General features: G+C 43.1%; 1 protein-coding gene across 2 annotated transcripts in view; it reads right to left on the bottom strand.

The window, feature by feature from the left end:
* PDE7B (phosphodiesterase 7B) overlaps positions 1-20,274 on the bottom strand; it is a 273,745-nt gene that overhangs the window by 179,246 nt on the left and 74,225 nt on the right. The window contains exon 2 of one of the 2 annotated variants that reach the window (XM_074948478.1): positions 10,882-10,942. In XM_074948478.1, coding sequence (XP_074804579.1) covers positions 10,882-10,942 — 61 coding nt within the window. Of the gene's footprint in view, positions 1-10,881; positions 10,964-20,274 lie in introns of those variants that run through there. The other variant, XM_074948480.1, reaches the window with a different exon arrangement.

Here is a 20,274-nt window from a genome sequence, read left to right as displayed (position 1 = left end):
TATTCCCTTGTTCTTTAAAGGAAGCATATTTTCTCTTACATGCAAAGTTTATTTAAACTGTCATTCCACCTAACCACAGATATTAAATACGGAGTGAGGAGGGGTCAGAAGCAAAGATGGCTATATTTGTTAAGCAACTCTGTACGTGGAGCTCACTATAGCCAGTCAGAGTGCAAGATTTGTATAATCTCCATAGTTAAGAAAAGTCCTGTGTTCTGATTGGCTGATGGCTATTAGCCAATCAGAGTACAGAGAGTTGCATGCTTTACATTGTATTGTATAAAGAACGTATCTACTCAGTTACAAACCATATGTCAAGTATTAGTCAAAGAAATTTGGGGGATGGGATTTCTTGGATGGATCTTTGAAAGTTTCAGATCCTTTATAATTTCCCTAAAAGATTTATTTTTTATTTTTGAGCTGTAAGTCTGAACTTTTAAGAACTGTTTTTAACCTATTACAGTTAGATATATAGCAGTGGTTATTCAAGAAAACCTCTTGTCAAATCCAGCAGTCCTTATTCAAGAAAACCTCTTGACTCAAAATCTAATTAACTCAAAACAAGAAACAAACTTAAAACTAGCTTTTATAAGCTTTTTAAAAAAATTGAGTTATCTTTATTATTTTATAGTCTATTTTACATTAATCCATTTTATTTTGTGCACACTTCCAGATTCCAGCATTACCTATCCATTGTGTACAGTGACATATCTGGCATAAATAATTTCCTTTCCACTGTTTTTTCTCACACACTGTCAGGGTTCCTTCCCCACTCTGAACTCTAGGGTACAGATGTGGGGACCTGCATGAAAACCCCCCTAAGCTTATTTTTACCAGCTTAGGTTAAAACTTCCCCAAGGTACAAACTATTTTACCTTTTGCCCTTGAACTTTATTGCTGCCACCACCAAGCGTCCAACAAATATATAACAGGGAAAGAGCCCGCTTGGAAACGTCTCTCCCCCACAAATCCTCCCAAACCCTACACCCCCTTTCCTGGGGAAGGCTTAATAAAAATCCTCACCAGTTTGCATCGGTGAACACAGACCCAAACCCTTGGATCTTAAGAACAATGAAAAAGCAATCAGGTTCTTAAAAGAAGAATTTTAATTGAAGAAAAAGTAAAAGAATCACCTCTGTAAAATCAGGATGGTAAATACCTTACAGGGTAATCAGATTCAAAACATAGAGAATCCCTCTAGGCAAAACCTTAAGTTACAAAAAGACACAAAAACAGGAATATACATTCCATTCAGCACAACTTATTTTATCAGCCATTTAAACAAAACAGAATCTAACGCATAGCGAGCTAGATTACTTACTAAGTTCTAAGACTCCATTCTTTTTCTGTTCCTGGCAAAAAACAACACACAGACAGAGCGAACCTTTGTTTCTCCCCCCTCCAGCTTTGAAAGTATCTTGTCTCCTCATTGGTCATTTTGGTCAGGTGCCAGTGAGGTTACCTAGCTTCTTAACCCTTTACAGGTGAAAGGTTTTTCCTCTGGCCAGGAGGGATTTTAAAGGTGTTTACCCTTCCCTTTATATTTATGACACACACACTATTTTGAAATCAATAACAGTATAATTTAATATATACTTGTGAGTAAGCTAATGGCTGTTTGTAAGCCTATGTGAAATGATTTGGGGGTTCTCAGTACATTTTCTGTGGACTGGTATTCACATTACACAGGTCCAGATCCAATACATATTGAAGCCAGTGGAAAAACTACCACTGACCTGAAAGGGTTTGGGATCAGGCCTAAACCACTGTTGTCAACATTATCAGTTGCTTAAGCAAATAGACCAATGATTCAAAGAGACTGAAAAACAAACTAACCTTTTCACCCCTACATTTGGTCCTTCCAGTTCAGGGTAGAGATACTTGGGACTAGTGTGGGGGAAGTGTGTATTGCTCTTGCCATGCTGTGTCTCCTTGTGTACAGAGGAGATCAGCCTTTGGGGCTGGCAATGTGGCAACTCTCCTGAGTGTTACGGGCCTCATCTAAAGCCACTGAAATAAATTGAAACACTCTCACTGATTTCTATTGGGGGTGAATGACAGGCTCCTCTCTGAGGATTTCAAGCTACATTTGACCCCTTTTCCTCTCCATCCCAAAATCCTGAAAATCACCACTTCTCTAACCTCCAGCCCCTGAATCCCCCCATCTCTCCCTCCCCCAGTCTAATGATACTCATTTTCTGTCTCCCTGACTTTTCCACTCTTCTCCTTTTTCCATCCCTGAAGTTCAGCCATCTTTCTTGGGCCTGCAAAATCCCCTTATCTGCCCCTTTTTTTCAGCCCATCATGTGCACTCCTTTTCCTCCCCCTGCTTCTCCCTACAACCTCTCCGCTGTGTAATCTCTGCTCTCTCCTCCTTGAGACCCCCCCACCTGAAGTTGTCTGATACTGACGTTGTGAATCAGTAGTTTCTTTCCCCTACTGTTCTCTATATGAATCATAGAATATCAGGGTTGGAAGGGACCTCAGGAGGTCATCTAGTCCAACCCCCTGCTCAAAGCAGGACCAATCCCCAACTAAATCATCCCAGCCAGGGATTTGTCAAGCCTGACCTTAAAAACTTCTAAGGAAGGAGATTCCACCACCTCCCTAGGTAACGCATTCCAGTGTTTCACCACTCTCCTAGTGAAAAAGTGTTTCCTACTATCCAACCTAAACCTCCCCCACTGCAACTTGAGACCATTACTCCTCGTTCTGTCATCTGCTACCACTGAGAACAGTCTAGATCCATCCTCTTTGGAACCCCCTTTCAGGTAGTTGAAAGCAGCTATCAAATCCCCCCTCATTCTTCTCTTCCGCAGACTAAACAATTCCAGTTCCCTCAGCCTCTCCTCATAAGTCATGTGTTCCAGTCCCCTAATCATTTTTGTTGCCCTCCGCTGGACTCTTTCCAATTTTTCCACATCCTTCTTGTAGTGTGGGACCCAAAACTGGACACAGTACTCCAGATGAGGACTCACCAATGTCGAACAGAGGGGAACGATCACATCCCTTGATCTGCTGGCAATGCCCCTACTTATACACCCCAAAATGCCATTGACCTTCTTGGCAACAACGGCACACTGTTGACTCATATCCAGCTTCTCGTCCACTGTAACCCCTAGGTCCTTTTCTGCAGAAAGTGCTGCCAAGTCATTCGGTCCCTAGTCTGTAGCGGTGCATGGGATTCTTCCGTCCTAAGTGCAGGACTCTGCACTTGTCCTTGTTGAACCTCATCAGATTTCTTTTGGCCCAATCCTCTAATTTGTCTAGGTCCCTCTGTATCCTATCCCTACCCTCCAGCATATCTACCTCTCCTCCCGGTTTAGTGTCATCTGCAAACTTGCTGAGGGTGCAATCCACAGCATCCTCCAGATCATTTATGAAGATATTGAACAAAACCGGCCCCAGGACCGACCCTTGGGACACTCCACTTGATACCAGCTGCCAACTAGACATGGAGCCATTGATCACTACCCATTGAGCCCGACAATCTAGCCAGCTTTCTATCCACCTTATAGTCCATTCATCCAGTCCATACTTCTTTAACTTGCTGGCAAGAATACTGTGGGAGACCATGTCAAAAACTTTGCTAAAGTCAAGGAACAACACATCCACTGCTTTCCCCTCATCCACAGAGCCAGTTATCTCATCATAGAAGGCAATTATATTAGTCAGGCATGACTTGCCCTTGGTGAATCCATGCTGACTGTTCCTGATCACTTTCCTCTCCTCTAAGTGCTTCAGAATTGATTCCTTGTGGACCTGCTCCATGATTTTTCCAAGGACTGAGGTGAAGCTGACTGGCCTGTAGTTCCCAGGATCCTCCTTCTTCCCTTTTTTATGATGCTGCATTAAGACACACAGAGCAGGGAGTCTGTGAGAACTGCAAGGTTGTGCTGGGAAGTGGCCTGGACAGCAGCTGTGAGATGACCTCTATCAAAGGAAGGATGGGCCAATCGTTAGGGCACTAGCCTGAGACTCCAGAAGACAATTCAATCCCCTGCTCTGCCACAAATGTCTTGTATGACTTTGGGCAAGTCACTCAGGGCCAGATTTTTAAAGATATTTTGGCATCTAATGTCCACTGGAGTTTAAATACCTTTAAAAGTCTGACCCGGTAGGATTCACATGTGGGATTTACACTGAGCATTGCAGCGCCTAATTTTTAAGTGCCCTGCCACCAAGTGGCATTCACAACCCTGAGTTAGGTGCCTAGGCTCCCTATACAATGCATTGGCAGAATCTGGCACCTAAAAAGGGATTCATTGCAGCCAGTACACTGAGCAGGTAGTTGCCTAAGCTCACTCGTAGGAAATGCTGAGGAGAGGGGTGAGGTCAAAGCCCTGCCCCTCAAAGGGAGTTAAGTACCTAGCTCTACTTGGGATTCACAGCTATTAAGTCTCACCTGGAGTTAGGAACCTAAGCCAGGTCAGTCCTTTTTCAAGAGAAACCAAGAAGAAGGAGGCCCTCTTATGCTCTACAGCCCAGTGGTCAGAGCACTCATGCAGGATGTGAGAGACCCAATTTCAAACCTTTATGCTGCCTGATCTGGAGAAAGGATTTAAACCCATGTCTCCAGGGGTGAGTATCTTAACCACTGGGCTAGGGGGTATTCTAGGGTGAGGCTTTTTACTGGTCAATGGAGCAAGATCTTAAACTTGGGTCTCTCACCCAAGGGTGAGTGTCCTTACTGCTGGGCAATAGAATAAATCTTTCTCTCACCCAATGACCATGTAAGTATTTTATACAATGTGGAACGCTTCAAAAGGAGAGATACCCACCCCAGGATACCCACTTGGAAGATACAGTAGCCCACCTGTAGCCCACTTGGAAGGTGAGAGACTAAGGTTCAAACTCCTGCTCTACATGAGGCATAGTGGGGATCTGAACTTAGGTCTTAAACATCCTGGGGGGGTGTGCTAACCACTAGCTAAAGCAGGGGGAAAGTAGGTACTACCCCAACCTCCTCATCCATAGAATCATAGACTTTAAGGTCAGAAGGGACCATTATGATCGTCTAGTCTGACCTCCTGCACAACGCAGGCCACAGAATCTCACCCACCCACTCCTGTAACAAACTTCTAACCTATGTCTGAGCTACTGAAGTCCTCAAATCGTGGTTTAAAGACTTCGAGGTGCAGAGAATCCAGATGTGGTTTGCCCAGGCACTGATGCAGTAGATGTGCTCTAAAGTGGGCTTTGGGCGCAACTACTGGTTCAGGCCTCACAGTTAAGATAGGCAGGGGAACGTCTATTTTGTGAATCCTGCTGGGGCTTAAGTGTGAGTAAGGTATCAAGCTGGTCAGTGGTGTCAGGATTGGGGTGGCTGTGCACATGCCCACTGGCAGAAATTTTGGAGCCTAGGGAACTTTAAGAGTGGAAACTTAGCTGCCTATAGGGTTAGATGGCAGCTGACAGGGTGGTTTGAGTTCTCCTTGTGAATTCCACCCGCTGTGCCTCAGTTCCCTATCTGTAAGATGGGGACAACAGCACTTCCCTACTTCACAGGGGTGTTGTGAGGATAAGTGCTTAAAAATTAACGGGCCCAGTTACTACAGTAATGGGGGCCATATAAGTACCTTAGACATAGAGAAATGTTGACAAGATATACCTGCAAGAGTCCTCAGAGCTTACAGGCAACTAAACAGGATTTATGACACAATGTGGAAAATCTGTACTGTTCTGGCAAAATTGGAACTGTTATCAAGTGAACAAGAGAGCTCCACCATGAAAAATGTGGTATATGGTGATTTGGAGATCCATGCAGACTTAAGTGTCAAAATACTGCAAGACTGTATATTAAGTGCAGGGGTTTAGGACTATTGGCCTCTCATACCCTTTACACAGATAGGAAGATACTGTGCTCCATTCACACCAGCGACTGCCATCAAGGGGAACTGCACATACATATTTATGACTTTTAGTTCAAATATGAATACTGATGGGGGAAATTTAACCCTCACTATAGAGAGTGTGCTGCTATTTTCAATTATGGTATCAGTGGCTAATTCCTTTTGCATATGTCTGACACTAAAAGGACTGAAATACCTAAGCAGGTTTTGGAAAAGGTCAGAAAGAAAAGCACTATGCAGAAATCTGTATCTTTTAAAACAGCAAAACTTGCCTTTTGAAGATTTTTTTGTATTTTATCTTTAGTTGGGCCTTTGCTATGAAATGGCTTTAACTTTCTCATTGTGGTAAGGAGGACTGGGAAAAGGCGTGTATGTCCTGGAAAGGGCATAAATAAAGTTTGTGAATCACTCAGATAATACGGTAATAAGGGTCATATAAATACCAAAGATAGGTAGATATGACATTTTCAAGAACAATATCTATTTTTCCACTTTAATTCAATTGAATTTTATTTTAATACACCTGTTCAAAAAGAAATACTCTTGGGCCTGCTGGGTTGTGTTGCGTATGCAGATATGTAACTCGGAGAGGTTGCTGGAACACAGTGTATCTGCAGGGGTATGGAAATTCTACTCTAGTCTATTATCTGTTTTTCAAGTGCTGACACTGACATTTTTGCTAAAAGGTGATAATATATCAGCAAGATATTGTTTGTTTATCGGTATGTTTTGCTTTGTTTTTTTAAGTGACTCCTCAGTGTACAAATAAATTTCAACCTGCTTGTTTCACACTGAAATATTTCTTCAGCTTTAGAAGGAGGGAGCAATTTGCTCCTGTTCCTGTTATCCAGGAAATAGCCAGGGACTTCCACCATAATGTATACAGGGCTAAATTATTCCATCCATTATATCTATTTAACCCTGTTGATATTAGTGGGTTAACAGGGGCATAACTGAGGGCACATTTTTCTAACGTAAATTGCTTGTGTTGACAGTTGCTGCTGCCAGGACCTGTGTCCTATTACTGAAGCACTGGGAAGACTTTATTAGGAGATTCTGCCTTCTGCTTGTTTACTGTCTGTCACTTACAGGTTGGGGAAAGTCAGCTAGAGATTTTTCCATAAGAGATGTGAATTCCTCTTGCTAAAATAGTGTGGTGCTGGAGTTAAAGTTAATAAGAGTCAAACACAAGCCTAATGGCTAGTACATGAAAAGTGCTTATGTGCTTTCCCCCCACTGTTATAAATTCAGCCCAAGCTGGAATAATGAGTTTTTCCTCATTTTCTGTAGACTTGGTCCTTGCAGACATAACCTGAGGAATACTTATTGTAATAACAGCAGTTTCCTCACAAATAGCCACTTAGAATTCATCCAAGAAAAGAAGTAGGGTGACCAGATGTCCTGATTTTATAGGGACAGTCCTGATTTTTAGGTCTTTTTCTTATATAGGCTCCTATTACCCCCCACCCCGGTCCCGATTTTTCACATTTGCTGTCTGGTCACCCTAAAAAGAGCAGCCCAAAAAGAAAGAAAACTTGCCCTAGCAAACTACTAAACATAAAATCGTTGCTTTAGGGCCACACACTCCCTCCCTTCATTCCACCAGAGAGGGGTGCCTGGCTCCTCAAGAGAAGGGTGTTGTTTCAGAGGTATGCGTCTCCTATTTATTACCTGTGGATATCCGTGTTAAAAAAAATCAGTATTTTGCCCTATATGAAATGAGTTTCATGGATTCAGCTATGTCGTTAGTGGCTCTTTGCCCACAGCAGAAAAGCCACCACACGTTTGAACACAGTTGGCAGTTTCAGCCCATTATTGAAATAGAAAGTGTTTCGCAAGCCAAGACTGGGGTATTGGCAGAGCTGCATGTGATAGGCTTTTACTTACATAAGCATCACACATTCACACATGGATTTTTTCCCCTTTACAATTTATGAATTATTGAGATGTTTGACTCCTTTGTGTCCCTGTAAATAATTTTTCCACCCCTAAAGGAAAAACAAACATTAAAAATAGCTAAGCAAATATGTCCACTTTGCTTTGAAGTGGAGTGGAAAGTAGAAAGATGTAGCTAATCTAATACTTCTACACTGGTCAAAGGTTGCAGGGTTGCAGAGCATCCTGCAGGCCTTATTGGTATTTTTCTTTAAAGCCGTAGGGCCCTGATCCTGTATTCCTTGTGTACCCAAAATTCCCACTGAATTCAATGGGAATGCATAAGGAATGTGGGATAAGGCCTTGAATAGCAAACCATATAGTCCATTTAGATTCTGATCTTGCAAAGGCTTACACATGAGCTTAACTTTATGCCCCATGAGCATGTCCAACTATGCCCAGTGGGCATAAGTCTTTGCAATATTTGGCCTTATTGTGTTTAAAAACAACAAACAAACAAACCCCTCCATGGCTACCTAGGACTTCATGGTTGCCACGGTACTGCACACCATGATTACCCAGGACTTCACTGAGTTAGGTAATCAGGTAGGACCCGTATCCATCTACTCCAAAAGCACAGAACTCTACCTTGTTAGTAATATTGGGCCTATGACACAGGTAAGCAGTATTGATTGCATCTACCAGAGAACACTAGTGTGAACTTGCTCTCTTTTTTTCTCTCTTGTGCACATGTGCACACAATACTTTCTCTTTATCCAGTTCTTAGCAGTATGTTCAGAACTAATTTAGAAAATATATCCCACACTTTCCCCCCATTTTTATACAATAACTGAATGGAGATGGCATTTTTACTGGTACTGTACTTTGTACCAGGAGACACAGTCTGATGGTGTCAATTAGGTCACAGGGAAGGTAGCTGCCCTTCAGTTGTATGGGAAAGCAGGAGACTTCCAAAATATTTCTATATTTTTAAAAAGATATCACGAATATGTTCGTGAAAACACTTGTGTAACAAATAGACTTAACTCCAAACTCTTCCAGTTTCCTCTTCCTAAATGCTTTCAAACTGTAGCTGCATTCCTTGTGGACTAACCTACTGTATATTATCCTACTACCAAAAATGGAAGTGTATTATTCATTCTTCTTTTTTAAAATGTAAGGCTCTAAAAAATCCCTGATCATGATTTATGCTTCCATATGAGTAACTAGATGTAACGATTAGAATAGCTTTCATGCTGTATTGAAGTTTTCCTTTAAAAACTGCTTTGTGTGCATGCTCTTCATTTGTTCCCCATATTGTTAAAGGAAGAGGAGGGTAAGGCTCACTTTATTTCAGCCCTGGCAGGATAGTCATAAGAACTTAGAGCTCAATCCTGCAGTCCTTACTCAAGGAAATGACCCATTTATTTCATATTTTCTCTGAGCAAAGGCTGTTTTTAGGTCTTTTTTCCTCTTATATAAATATTTTATGATTTTTCTTTGTACACTGTAATAATAATAAGGCTGTTAATTTATTTTTCAGAAATAGCACTGCAAATCAAACAAGCTAATATAACAAACAACTACAGAACACATTGATACATAGCAGTATATTTCTGTTTTGTTTCCAGAGAATATACAATTTTGCAATTTAAGCATTTTACAAATAATGGGAAAGATCCTCATAATTTCAATGGATCAAGTCATGCTGATTGACATCAGCTAAACATCTGGTCCCATATTTAGGGACTTATGTATGCATGATATAATTTTTAAATGTACTAATGCATTTTATAAAAAGTTTTCTAAACATATAGAAGTGCCACTTTATACTGCAGGTACCAGGCTTGCAAAAATTCACATTTTAAATCAATGCTGTTAAAAAGCAAATTTGATTTTAGGTTCAGACCTTGTACAACAGGTTTCATTTTTCCAGGAGGAATTCTGAATCTGTGTATATCACAGTTCATAACTGAAATGCAGTTATGTTCTAGTCAAACAGGCATTATTTTGAGAAAGTTCTATGCTCTGTGTTATGCAGGAGAGCAGACTAGATGATCACAGTGGTCCCTTCTGGCCTTATAATTCATGAATCTATGAATCTACACAGCCATAATTTCAGTTGTGTTGATAGGCACCACTAGAATTATACTCTTTTTTAGTAAGTAAAAAGCTTACATTGAGAATATATAGGCTACATGTAAAGGAACATTTACATGTCTATATTGTGGAACATTTGCTGCAATACTGGAATGGCTGCGATAGTAGTGAAAGTTCTTGGAAGGTTTAAAATCAACTCACCTACTTTAGATTTTTTTAAAAGGAAAAACTAATGGAAACTCTTGAAATAACATTTTCCTCCCCTCCAACAAACTCTTCAAGTTTTCTTGGAATATGAACACATCATAATTATGGGACAGATTTTAGTACTCTTACAATGCGTAAGTCAATGGGACCACTAGAGGAGAAAGGTTTTCTACTTATCATAAGGGTATCAGAATCTGACCCTATAATATTAATAACATTTGAATGCCAATGCCATGCATCAAAATTGTAACATGAACTGTGTATTCTATACACTTCTGGCAGATTTGGAAATCCTAAGCATGCTTATATAAGCAAGGGCTTTTCAATCAATATTAAAATGAGCTTAATTATCTCTCTTCTGATATGTGGTTTATTAAATTGAAGATCCAGTTTCTGCTCTCAGTTAAACCAGTATAAATCCAGAATAATTCCATTGACTTCAAAGGAGTTACTCTGGATTTATGGCAGTATAACAAAGCACAATTTAGCCCAAAGTGTGTTGAGATTTTTCACACAAGTACTCTTGCCTGCTTAGTTACAAAACAGTCAAAAATGTCCCTCCAGTAAAACAGGAATTTGTAAGGATCTGCAAATAATTATCAGAACCAGTTGTCAGAAATCACTTAGTCAACAATACAATACAAATGAAACAGAAGAATCATTTTAATTAGCTCGTTTACACATGTATTTGGTATATAAGAACATCTCGTTGTAATTCATACTAGTTTCACCCCAGCTAATTATACTTTATAGGCTGAATTCAGCCTAATTTAGAAGAGAAGCACCAGATGAAACAGCATATACTTCCATACACCAAAGCTCATATCAGAAGAGGAAAGACTCTTACCTAGCATGCAAACACATTTGGCATTCTGATCAGGACTATCAAATGAGATTTCTCCACACCTCTGAAAGAGAAAGAGGGACATATTTAATGTGAGACCCTGTGACAGCGTTCCTAAAACTTGTATATCTGTGTTCTCTGTTGCCTTTATTCCCCTCAGCACTGGTAAGAAACAGAGATGCATAATCCAAGGGCAGATGGCATGGTCAGAAGGCTTTCTGGTAGCCCAAATTTTAGGATGAGAAAACAACAATTTGCTTATATTGAGTAAGGATGGGTAATTCATACACCTCATTCTTTTGCTGTGAGCACAGTATTAACTGCATATTTGCAGGGAAGACCAAGAGTGGAACTCGGTAGAAAATGAATTTGTGACTTAGTTAGTTCAAGGTATTTTAATTTCAAGTCATGGTATGAAATATAGATGGGAAACGTGGTGAACTGGCACTCATGGAGCTCCTAACTGGAGTCTCATCCTAAAAGGCACTAAGCATAATACTTTGCAGGTCCACTCCCACCCACCAACACTGTCACAAAGCCAGAAGGATATGGGTATGGGATGGTGCAAAAAAAAAAAAAAAAAAAAACAGTGTAAAAAATCAATGCCTTCCCTGCTGTGCACAAAGAGGTAACTGAGAAAGTGACTTAGCACCTCATTTCTTGGTAAGGCATGAGTCAGGTGAGGAAACTTCAACTGCCTTGGATAAATATTGATACTTTTCTGCATCTCCAATTTTAACCCATTGTATAGTGTACTTAAAATTGATTAAGGGACAGGGGAACTCTAGCTATAAAAGGTTTCAGAGTAACAGCCGTGTTAGTTTGTATTTGCAAAAAGAAAAGGAGTACTTGTGGCACCTTAGAGACTAACCAATTTATTTGAGCATAAGCTTTCGTGAGCTACAGCTCACTTCCGATGAAGTGAGCTGTAGCTCACGAAAGCTTATGCTCAAATAAATTGGTTAGTCTCTAAGGTGCCACAAGTACTCCTTTTCTTCTAGCTATAAAAGAATTTTTCAGACCGTGTCAAAGCCTCTTTAAAAAGAATACATTGGGGGATAGAATATAAGATGGATAATTTTAAACAAGAGATAGAAACAGTTTCTAAAGAGACCACAGGCTCTGTACCTGCTAGTAAAAAATACAGGACTTCTTTAGCTGTGTTGAACATAAGCTCTAAACAAAGGAACATCTCTAATAAATAGTTTGTTACCATACATTCATTTGTTTATATTCTGAGAAACCACGAACACTTTTCTATCTCTAAGACTAACATCTAGGGGAAAGAATATGTTTGTAAAGCACAATTAAATTATAGCACTATGTATGTGAGTTTTATTATTAATGAATAATCTACATAGATACATAGTTTTCATGGCACATGTTGCATGTAATATGGTTTATATTTTTAAGGATTCTGTCCATACTCTCATATTTCACTCACTCTCTTATTTAGGAGGAAATTGGTTTTCATATTCATGAGAGCATAATTTATAGAAGTTTATGTGAAAAAAGACAAATTTTTGTCCTATGACTACAGGGCTGTTAATGGGCCACTTTACATTGAATGGTCCATTAGGATATGTGCTAACTACTTATGCCTACACTATAAATTTACATCAGCATAACTACGTTGCTCAGGGGGTGTGAAAAATCCACACCCTGAGCAACGCAGTTATACCGACCTAACTTCCTGGTTTACAAGCAGGAGGGCTTCTCCCATTGACAAAGCTACTGCCTCTCGTGGAGTTGGATTAACTATGTCAAAGCACTACAGCAGTTCAGCTGCAGTGTTTTAAGTGTAGATCTGTGCTGAATACCTTTCCCAGAGGTGAAGAAGAGCTCTGTGTAGCTCAAAAGCTTGGATCTCTCTCACCAGCAGAAGTGGTCCAATAAAATATATTACCTCACCCACCTTATCTCTCTAAATTTTCAAGTAGTGATTTAAAGCAGAGTACATTTTCTTACATATTTTTGTATAAATAAGGATAGTTTATGTCCTCCCTTAACCTAATAGTTATATATTATCTATAATATGCCTTACAAAGTTTATAACAATTTATCAAACATAGAATCATAGAATATCAGGGTTGGAAGGGACCTCAGGAGGTCAATAATGAGTTACAAAAAATAATTAATCCTCATAACAACTCTTGTTAAAAATGTGAGGATTGTTAGCCCTATTTTTCATATCAGAAAACCAAATCATAAGATTTATCCAATAAGGCCATAGAAGAAAACAGTATCAGAATCAGGAATGCCTGGTCTTGTTCAGAGACAATTGCAATATGCTCTCTGGTCCTTTGCATAGATAACCATGTCATTTTAAATTCAAACTGGTAAAGGTTTATAGTGCTGCGAATACACTGGTGCATCTTATGAGTTTGATTCAAATCAATGGAAAGACTCCCATCAATGTCAATGGTGATTGGATTGGGCCCTTATAAATAAATAGGTGTAATTTCAAGTCACTCAACTCCAAGTCTGTGGCGATAGTTGTAACTATGGGCCAAATTAAGAATTAAACCATAAGCCGGTGTCAAATACTATAGAAACAATAGTGCACAATGTAACCCCATTCACCATATTTTGTTATTCTGAATATTTTATACTCTGTAGTGTCAGTGCTCCTGGGAGCAGAGCACATCTTATATAGTAAAGCAAAAGTCCACATTACTGAGCAGTTTTGGCTAGCCCCTCAAAGTATCTCTTCTCCTTCTGCTTTCTTTAATTTCCTTTAACCTTTTCAGTACCTGTACCATTTTCTCTTGTGTAAAGTGAAGTGATTAGTACCTTCCCTTTAAAGTACATTTTATTGTTTCATAATCAGTGACAGTTATAGCAAAAATCCAAAACATCAGGTAAAAAGTAAACAAGGCTGAAGATGATACAGAACAACAGCATCCTAATTAGACTAAACATTTGGGACCTGCCATTTTTACACTCTCCTTCACTTCCCCCCACCAAAATAAATAAATAAAAAAACAAACAAGCGAACAAAAGCCCCACTCCCATACACAACCACTTCATATATCAGTGCATCTAAAAAGAGCAACCTGATGCCCTATATTAACCCTCCCTAGCATCCAGCCCTGTTCTCCCGAAAAATTTCAAAAGACAGCACCAGTATTTCAAAGTAAATTATAAGAAAGCTCCCACACCAGTTCATCTACAGCAGACTCAGAAATTTTCTTTCTGTTCTTTATGGGAAAAAATAATCTTCCAATTCCTTCTTTTCGCTGCAAGATCAGAATGTTTATTCATATGCAGGCAGTGGCATTGGAACAATTTTTATAGTAGGGGTACTGAAAGCCATTGAACAAAACTGTAAACCAGGTATATGATGGAAACCACTTCAAGCCAGGGGATGCTACCGGACCCCCAGCATCCCTAGTTCCAGCATCACTCTATGCAGCAATTTAACAAAGTGCAGCAGAGCTAAATGGAACTGTAATGGGGTGCACTCACCTCTTGCGAGTGTCCCCTGCCTCAGTGCTTGTGCCTGCTCTCTCTCTCTCTCTCTCTCTCTCTCTCGGTTTGTGATGGGTCTTTGGTGACTCAGCCCTCCAGCCAAGTCACACACAGTCTGTCTGTGTGATAAAGCAAAGCAAACCCCTTCTGGGGTATAAATCCAACAGGGGGCCTATTTCAGCACCCTCTGTAAGATCCTTCAATCTGCAGCCCTATCCTGGGGCTCACTCTTCAATCAGTTCAGCATGGCCTATCACAGTACCCCAGTCCAAGCGGTCTCTCAGCCCCTTCTAGGTTCCCTCAAATTAGCCCTGCTCTTTAAGCAGTCCCAGGCCTGATGTGGGGCCACACACCCCAGGGCTCCCTCTCTGGAGATTTCATGTCTCTGGCCCTTTCTGGCCCCAGTTCTTCAGCTGGGCCACTAAAAAAGTTCAGTTCCCCTTCTGGGGTGCAAAGTCCAGGCCACTTTCCCAGTGGCTGGTGTGGAGGTGGGACCTGGGCTCGCCCTCTACTTCAGATCCCATCCCAGGGACCCTATAAATAGCAGCCAACCACCACATCCCTTTAAATACATTACATTGCTGCTACGATTCCCTGGGCCACTTCCCCATGGTTCCAGCACATTCTTTACCCTTACCTCAGGGCCTTGTACTGGTGGAATCCCAGCAGCCATCCCAGAGCACTATCCACTCTCCTCCAGCTCTAGCAAGGAACTGATCTCACTGTGGCCTAATTGGCTGCTTCCCATACAGCCACTCTGGGTAGCTTGGGGGTACATCTACAGTACGAAATTATTTCAAAATTATTCGATTTGAATTTTCGGAAGCAATTTTATAGATTCACTCTTGTGTGTCTCCACTAAAGCACGTGATTTCAGTGGAGTGCATCCACAGTACCGAGACATCGAATGTCGGAGCAGTGCACTGTGGGTAGCTATCCCACAGTTCCCGCAGTCCCCACCGCCCATTGGAATTCTGGGTTAAGTTCCCAGTGCATGATGAGGCAAAAACATTCTCGTGAGTGTTTCTGGGTGTGTGTCGTCAGTCGCTCCTCCCACCGTGAAAGCTACGGCAGACAATCGTTTCACGCCTTTTTGGCATGCAGACGCCATACTGCTTTCAGGAGACGGTGCAGTACAGTGCACCGCTTCTCTCCTGGTACTATGAATCCACCTCGCATTTCCTCTCGTCTTTCTATGTAATCTCTATAAGTATCTACTCTTTCTCTACCTCATCAACCGCTTCCGCTGCCAACTCTGCTGGGCCATCGTGAACCGAGCAGCACAGCTTCTGCCGCCAACTCTGCTCTCCCGCTCTTGCCACACTCCTGAGCTTCTCCATGTTGCCTGTCCTGGGCTCCTGCCTCCGTGAAAGCTACAGAAGACAATCATTTCCCGCCTTTTTTTGGCTATCGTGAACTGAACAGCTGCCACTCTGCTCTCCTACATTTCACGCCCTTTTTCCAAGATTACCCATGCAGGCGCCATAGCGTGGCAAGCATGGAGCCCGCTCAGATCTCCGCTGCAGTTTTGACCATTGTAAATACTTCACGCATTATCCAGCAGTATGTGCAGTACCTGCAAAACCGGGCGAGGAAGTGATGACAGCGCGATTACGATAGTAATGAGGAGATGGACACAGACGTTCCTAGAAGCATGGCATGTAGCGATTGGGAGATAATGGTGGCGTTGGGCCAGGTTCATGCCGTGGAACGCCGATTTTGGGCCTGGGAAACAAGCACAGACTGGTGGGACCGCACAGTGTTGTAGGTATGGGATGATTCCCATTGGCTGCGAAACTTTCGTATGCGTAGGGCCACTTTCATGGAAATTTGTGACTTGCTGTCCCCTGCCCTGAAGTGCAAAGACACCAAAATGAGAGCAGCCCCCACACTTGAGAAGCAAGTGGCCATAGCCCTGTAGAAGCTTGCAACACCCGACAGCTACCGGTCAGTCGGGAATCAGTTTGGAGTGGGCAAATCTACTGTGGGAGCTGCTGTGCTGCAAGTAGCCAACGCAATCATTGACCAGCTGCTATCAAGGGTAGTGACTTTGGGAAATGTGCAGACCATTGTGGATGGCTTTAATGCGCTCAGGTTCCCTAACTGCGGCGGGGCGACAGATGGAACTCATATCCCTATCTTGGCCTCGAATCACTGGGGCGGACAGTATGTAAACCGCAAGGGGTACTTTTCCATGGTGCTGCAAGCACTGGTGGATAACAAGAGACATTTCACCGACATCAACGTGGGATGGCTGGGAAAGGTGCATGACGCTCGCATCTTCAGGAACTCTGGTCTGTTTGAACAGCTGCTGGAAGGGACTTACTTCCCAGACCAGAAAATTACTGTTGGGGATGTTGAAATGCCTATAGTTTTCCTCGGGGACCCAGCCTACCCCTTAATGCCATGGCTCATGAAGCCGTACACAGGCACCCTGGACAGTAGTAAGGAGCAGTTCAACTATAGGCTGAGCAAGTGCAGAATGGTGGTAGAATGTGCTTTTGGACGTTTGAAAGCTCGCTGGCACATTTCAGTGACTCAGTTAGATCCCAGCACAACCAATATTCCAATTGTAATTGCTGCTTCTTGTGTGCGCCACAATATCTGTGAGACTAAGGGGGAGACATTTGTGGCGGGGTGGGAGGTTGAGGCAACTCGCCTGGTGGCCAATTTCGCACAGCCAGACAACAGGGCTATTAGAAGAGCCCAGCAGGGTGCGCTGCGCATCAGAGAAGCTTTGAAAGCCAGTTTCATGACTGGCCAGGGTATGGTCTGACAGTTGTGTTTGTTTCTCTTGAAGTTACCCGCCCCCTACATGTATGAAAGGAAATAAAGTCACAACTGTTTAAAAACCATTCTTTATTATTTGTTGCACAGCACATTGAGAGAAATCAGAAGGTAGACCGGGGGGGGTGAGGGTTGGAGGGGGGGGAGGAGGAGGGAAGGACAAGTCCAGAAACCAAATAAAAATTTCAGATATACCAGCTTTCTGCTGCTTGTGCAATCCTCTGGGGTTGAGTGTGTGGGTCCCCGTAGCCTCCCCTGCCGTGTTCTTGGGAGTCTGGGTGAGGAGGCTATGGAACTTGGGGAGGAGGGAGGGCAGTTATACAGGGGCTGCAGTGGCAGTCTGTGGTCTTGCTGCCTTTCCCGCATTAGATCACCATACAGTGCAGCATGTCAGTTTGCTCCCCCATGAGCTTGACCATAGCATCCTGCCTGCTCTCATCACGTGCGTCCCTCCTCTCTTCGTGTTCATTTAAAGCTTTATGGGACTCCGCAATTGTTTGCCTCCACGCATTCAGCTGTTCCCTATTAGTGTGGGAGGACTGCATAAGTTCGGCAAACATGTTGTCCTGAGTTCGTTTTTTCCGCCTTCTTATCTGGACCAGCCTCTGGGACGGAGTAGACAGGGGCGGCGTTGAAACATTTGCACCTGCGGGAGGAGAAAAAGGGAGGGTAGTATGTTAAAAGATACATTTTAGAGAACAAAGGGGACACTTTCTCAGTGAAACAGGCAATTCATAGTACACAGCACATGTTCTTTCTGTACAAGGTCGCATTTTGCCTCTTATTCTGAAGTGCCTGCCACTTTGGTGTGAGTAAGCCATCACATGCGGCCGGGCAACAGAATTCAGCTGGCATCACATGGGGCACGCGGGGTTCTGCTTCTTCTGCATTCATTTCAATGCTTTCAAACTGCCAGGCCCCCTTTCCCATAGCAAGCAATGCCTGGTGGGTTTGCCATAGAAAAGGAGGGCCTGTGGGCTCTCTGGGATGATCGCTTCACACAACGCCCCTCAACACCCACCCCCACTGTGTGGCTTTGATGAGGCTCTGAGCAGGGATGAGCCCTTTAAACTAAACGCGAACAGCCCAGCGCAGCTAGGTTCCCCCCCCCACCCCGCCCCCCGGCTCCGATCAGGCTCTCACTCACCAGAAGTGCCTTCTCCAGGGTCATGGTCCGGGAGCCCACACTGGGAGTGGGAGGAGGCTATTGGGTCCAGCGTTTAGTTCCTGGCTAGGGGGGAAAACAGATTCCCCACTTGCCGCCTGTGCACTGTCCTTCTCCTCCTCTCTTCCTCTTTGTCCGCCAATAACTCCTCCTCCTCCTCACTCCGTGCAACTCCCTGCTTGCAGGTGTCCACGGACAGTGGTGGGGTAGTGGTGGCATTACCCCCATAATTGCATGCAGCTCATGGTAGAAGCGGCATGTATGGGGCTGTGACCCAGAGCGCCCGTTCGCCTCCCTGGCTTTTTGGTACGTTTGGGTGAGCTCCTTGATTTTTGTAGGACTCTGCTCTGTGTCCTTGGAGTAGCATCTTTCCGTCATGGCCCTGGAGACTTTAGCGTACGTATTTGCGTTTCTTTTTTTGGAATACAGTTCTGCCATAACAGATTCATCTCTCCAACATGCGATGAGATCCAGTACCACCATAGAACAATAGAATAGAACCATAGAATATCAGGGTTGGAAGGGACCTCAGGAGTCTAGTCCAACCCCCTGCTCAAAGCAGGACCAATCCCCAATTTTTGCCCCCCGATCCCTAAATGGCCCCCTCAAGGATTGAACTCACAACCCTGGGTTTAGCAGGCCAATGCTCAAACCACTCAGCTATCCCTCTCCCCCAAATAGAAGGTTTCTAACCATCATAGAATATCAGGGTTAGAAGGGACCTCAGGAGGTCATCCAGTCCAACCCCCTGCTCAAAGCTGGACCAATCCCCAATTTTTGGCCCAGATCCCTAAGTGACCTCCTCAAGGATTGAACTCACAGCCCTGGGTTTAGCAAGCCAATGCTCAAACCACTGAGCTATCCCTCCCCTCTCATGGATCTTCATCTAGGTAAACAGAGCTGACAAGCTAACAAATGTGGGAGGAAACATCTTTGAGCAAGGAAGTGAAATATTATCTGGGCTATAAAGACAGTGGGCTGAACCTCAAGTGAGAAGCAATTGAATCAATTGATTGTGTACCATATTAGGGTATTCTAAAACTGACAGACCCCGGTTGTCGGGATCGAACCTGGGACCTCTGGAGCTTAGAGCATGAGCCTCTACTGCATGAGCTAAAAGCCAACTCCCTTTCGGACCATGCTGGAGTTCATCTGTGAATCCGGGACTGCATGGTCTCTTGTGATGGTGGACTGTGCTGATGGTGACCAAGCAGGAAATGAAATTCAAAAGTTCCCGGGGCTTTTACTGACTACCTGGCTAGTGAATCGGACTTGAGTGTGTTGTCCAAGAGCGGTCACAAGGGAGCATTCTGGGATAGCTCCCGGAGACCAATAATGTCGAATTGCGTCCACAGTACCTGTAACCCGGAACTGCGATCTCAATTTTAGCGCTACTCCACTTGCCGAGGTGGAGTACAGAAATCGGATTAAAGAGCCCTTTAAATCGAAAAAACTGGTTTGGTCATGTGGACGGAATCAGTTTTATTTCGAATTAACTCAGCTAGTTCTGAAATAACGGCGTACTGTAGACCAGGCCTTGGAGGACCTCTCTAATGCCCTTTTCTGGGGCAGGGTGTGGCAGGGCCACGAGGCCTCCAGCAGGGGGGGCTCAAGGCCTAGTCCACCCTGTAACAGGAACATATCCACATCCCGCTAAAATATTCAAGCTCCTGTCCTCTCCCATATCTCATTTACATTTTCCACTTGTGACCCACAGGAAGACATGTCTGGCCAAATTAGGCCAAATGTAGAGCTGTACCTGCTTTACCATAGTCAATGGAATCACAACAGGGCTGATTTAAGGCTTGGCTACATGGGGAAAGTGAGTGGAACAGCTATTCTGGAATAGCTCCTTGTGTGGATATTCTGTTCGGGAACAAATGCGTTTATATTCCAAAATAATTACTCCACTTTGAAAGTGCACTAGTTATTCCCAAATAAAGATACTTTTATTTGAAAAGAGAGTGTCTACT

This window comes from Natator depressus, chromosome 3 (genome assembly GCF_965152275.1).
Source record: "Natator depressus isolate rNatDep1 chromosome 3, rNatDep2.hap1, whole genome shotgun sequence".
In the NCBI taxonomy this organism is placed as follows: Eukaryota; Metazoa; Chordata; order Testudines; family Cheloniidae; genus Natator; species Natator depressus.
The sequence above is the reverse complement of the archived record's forward strand: the minus strand, read 5'-3'. Positions and strand labels throughout refer to the sequence as shown.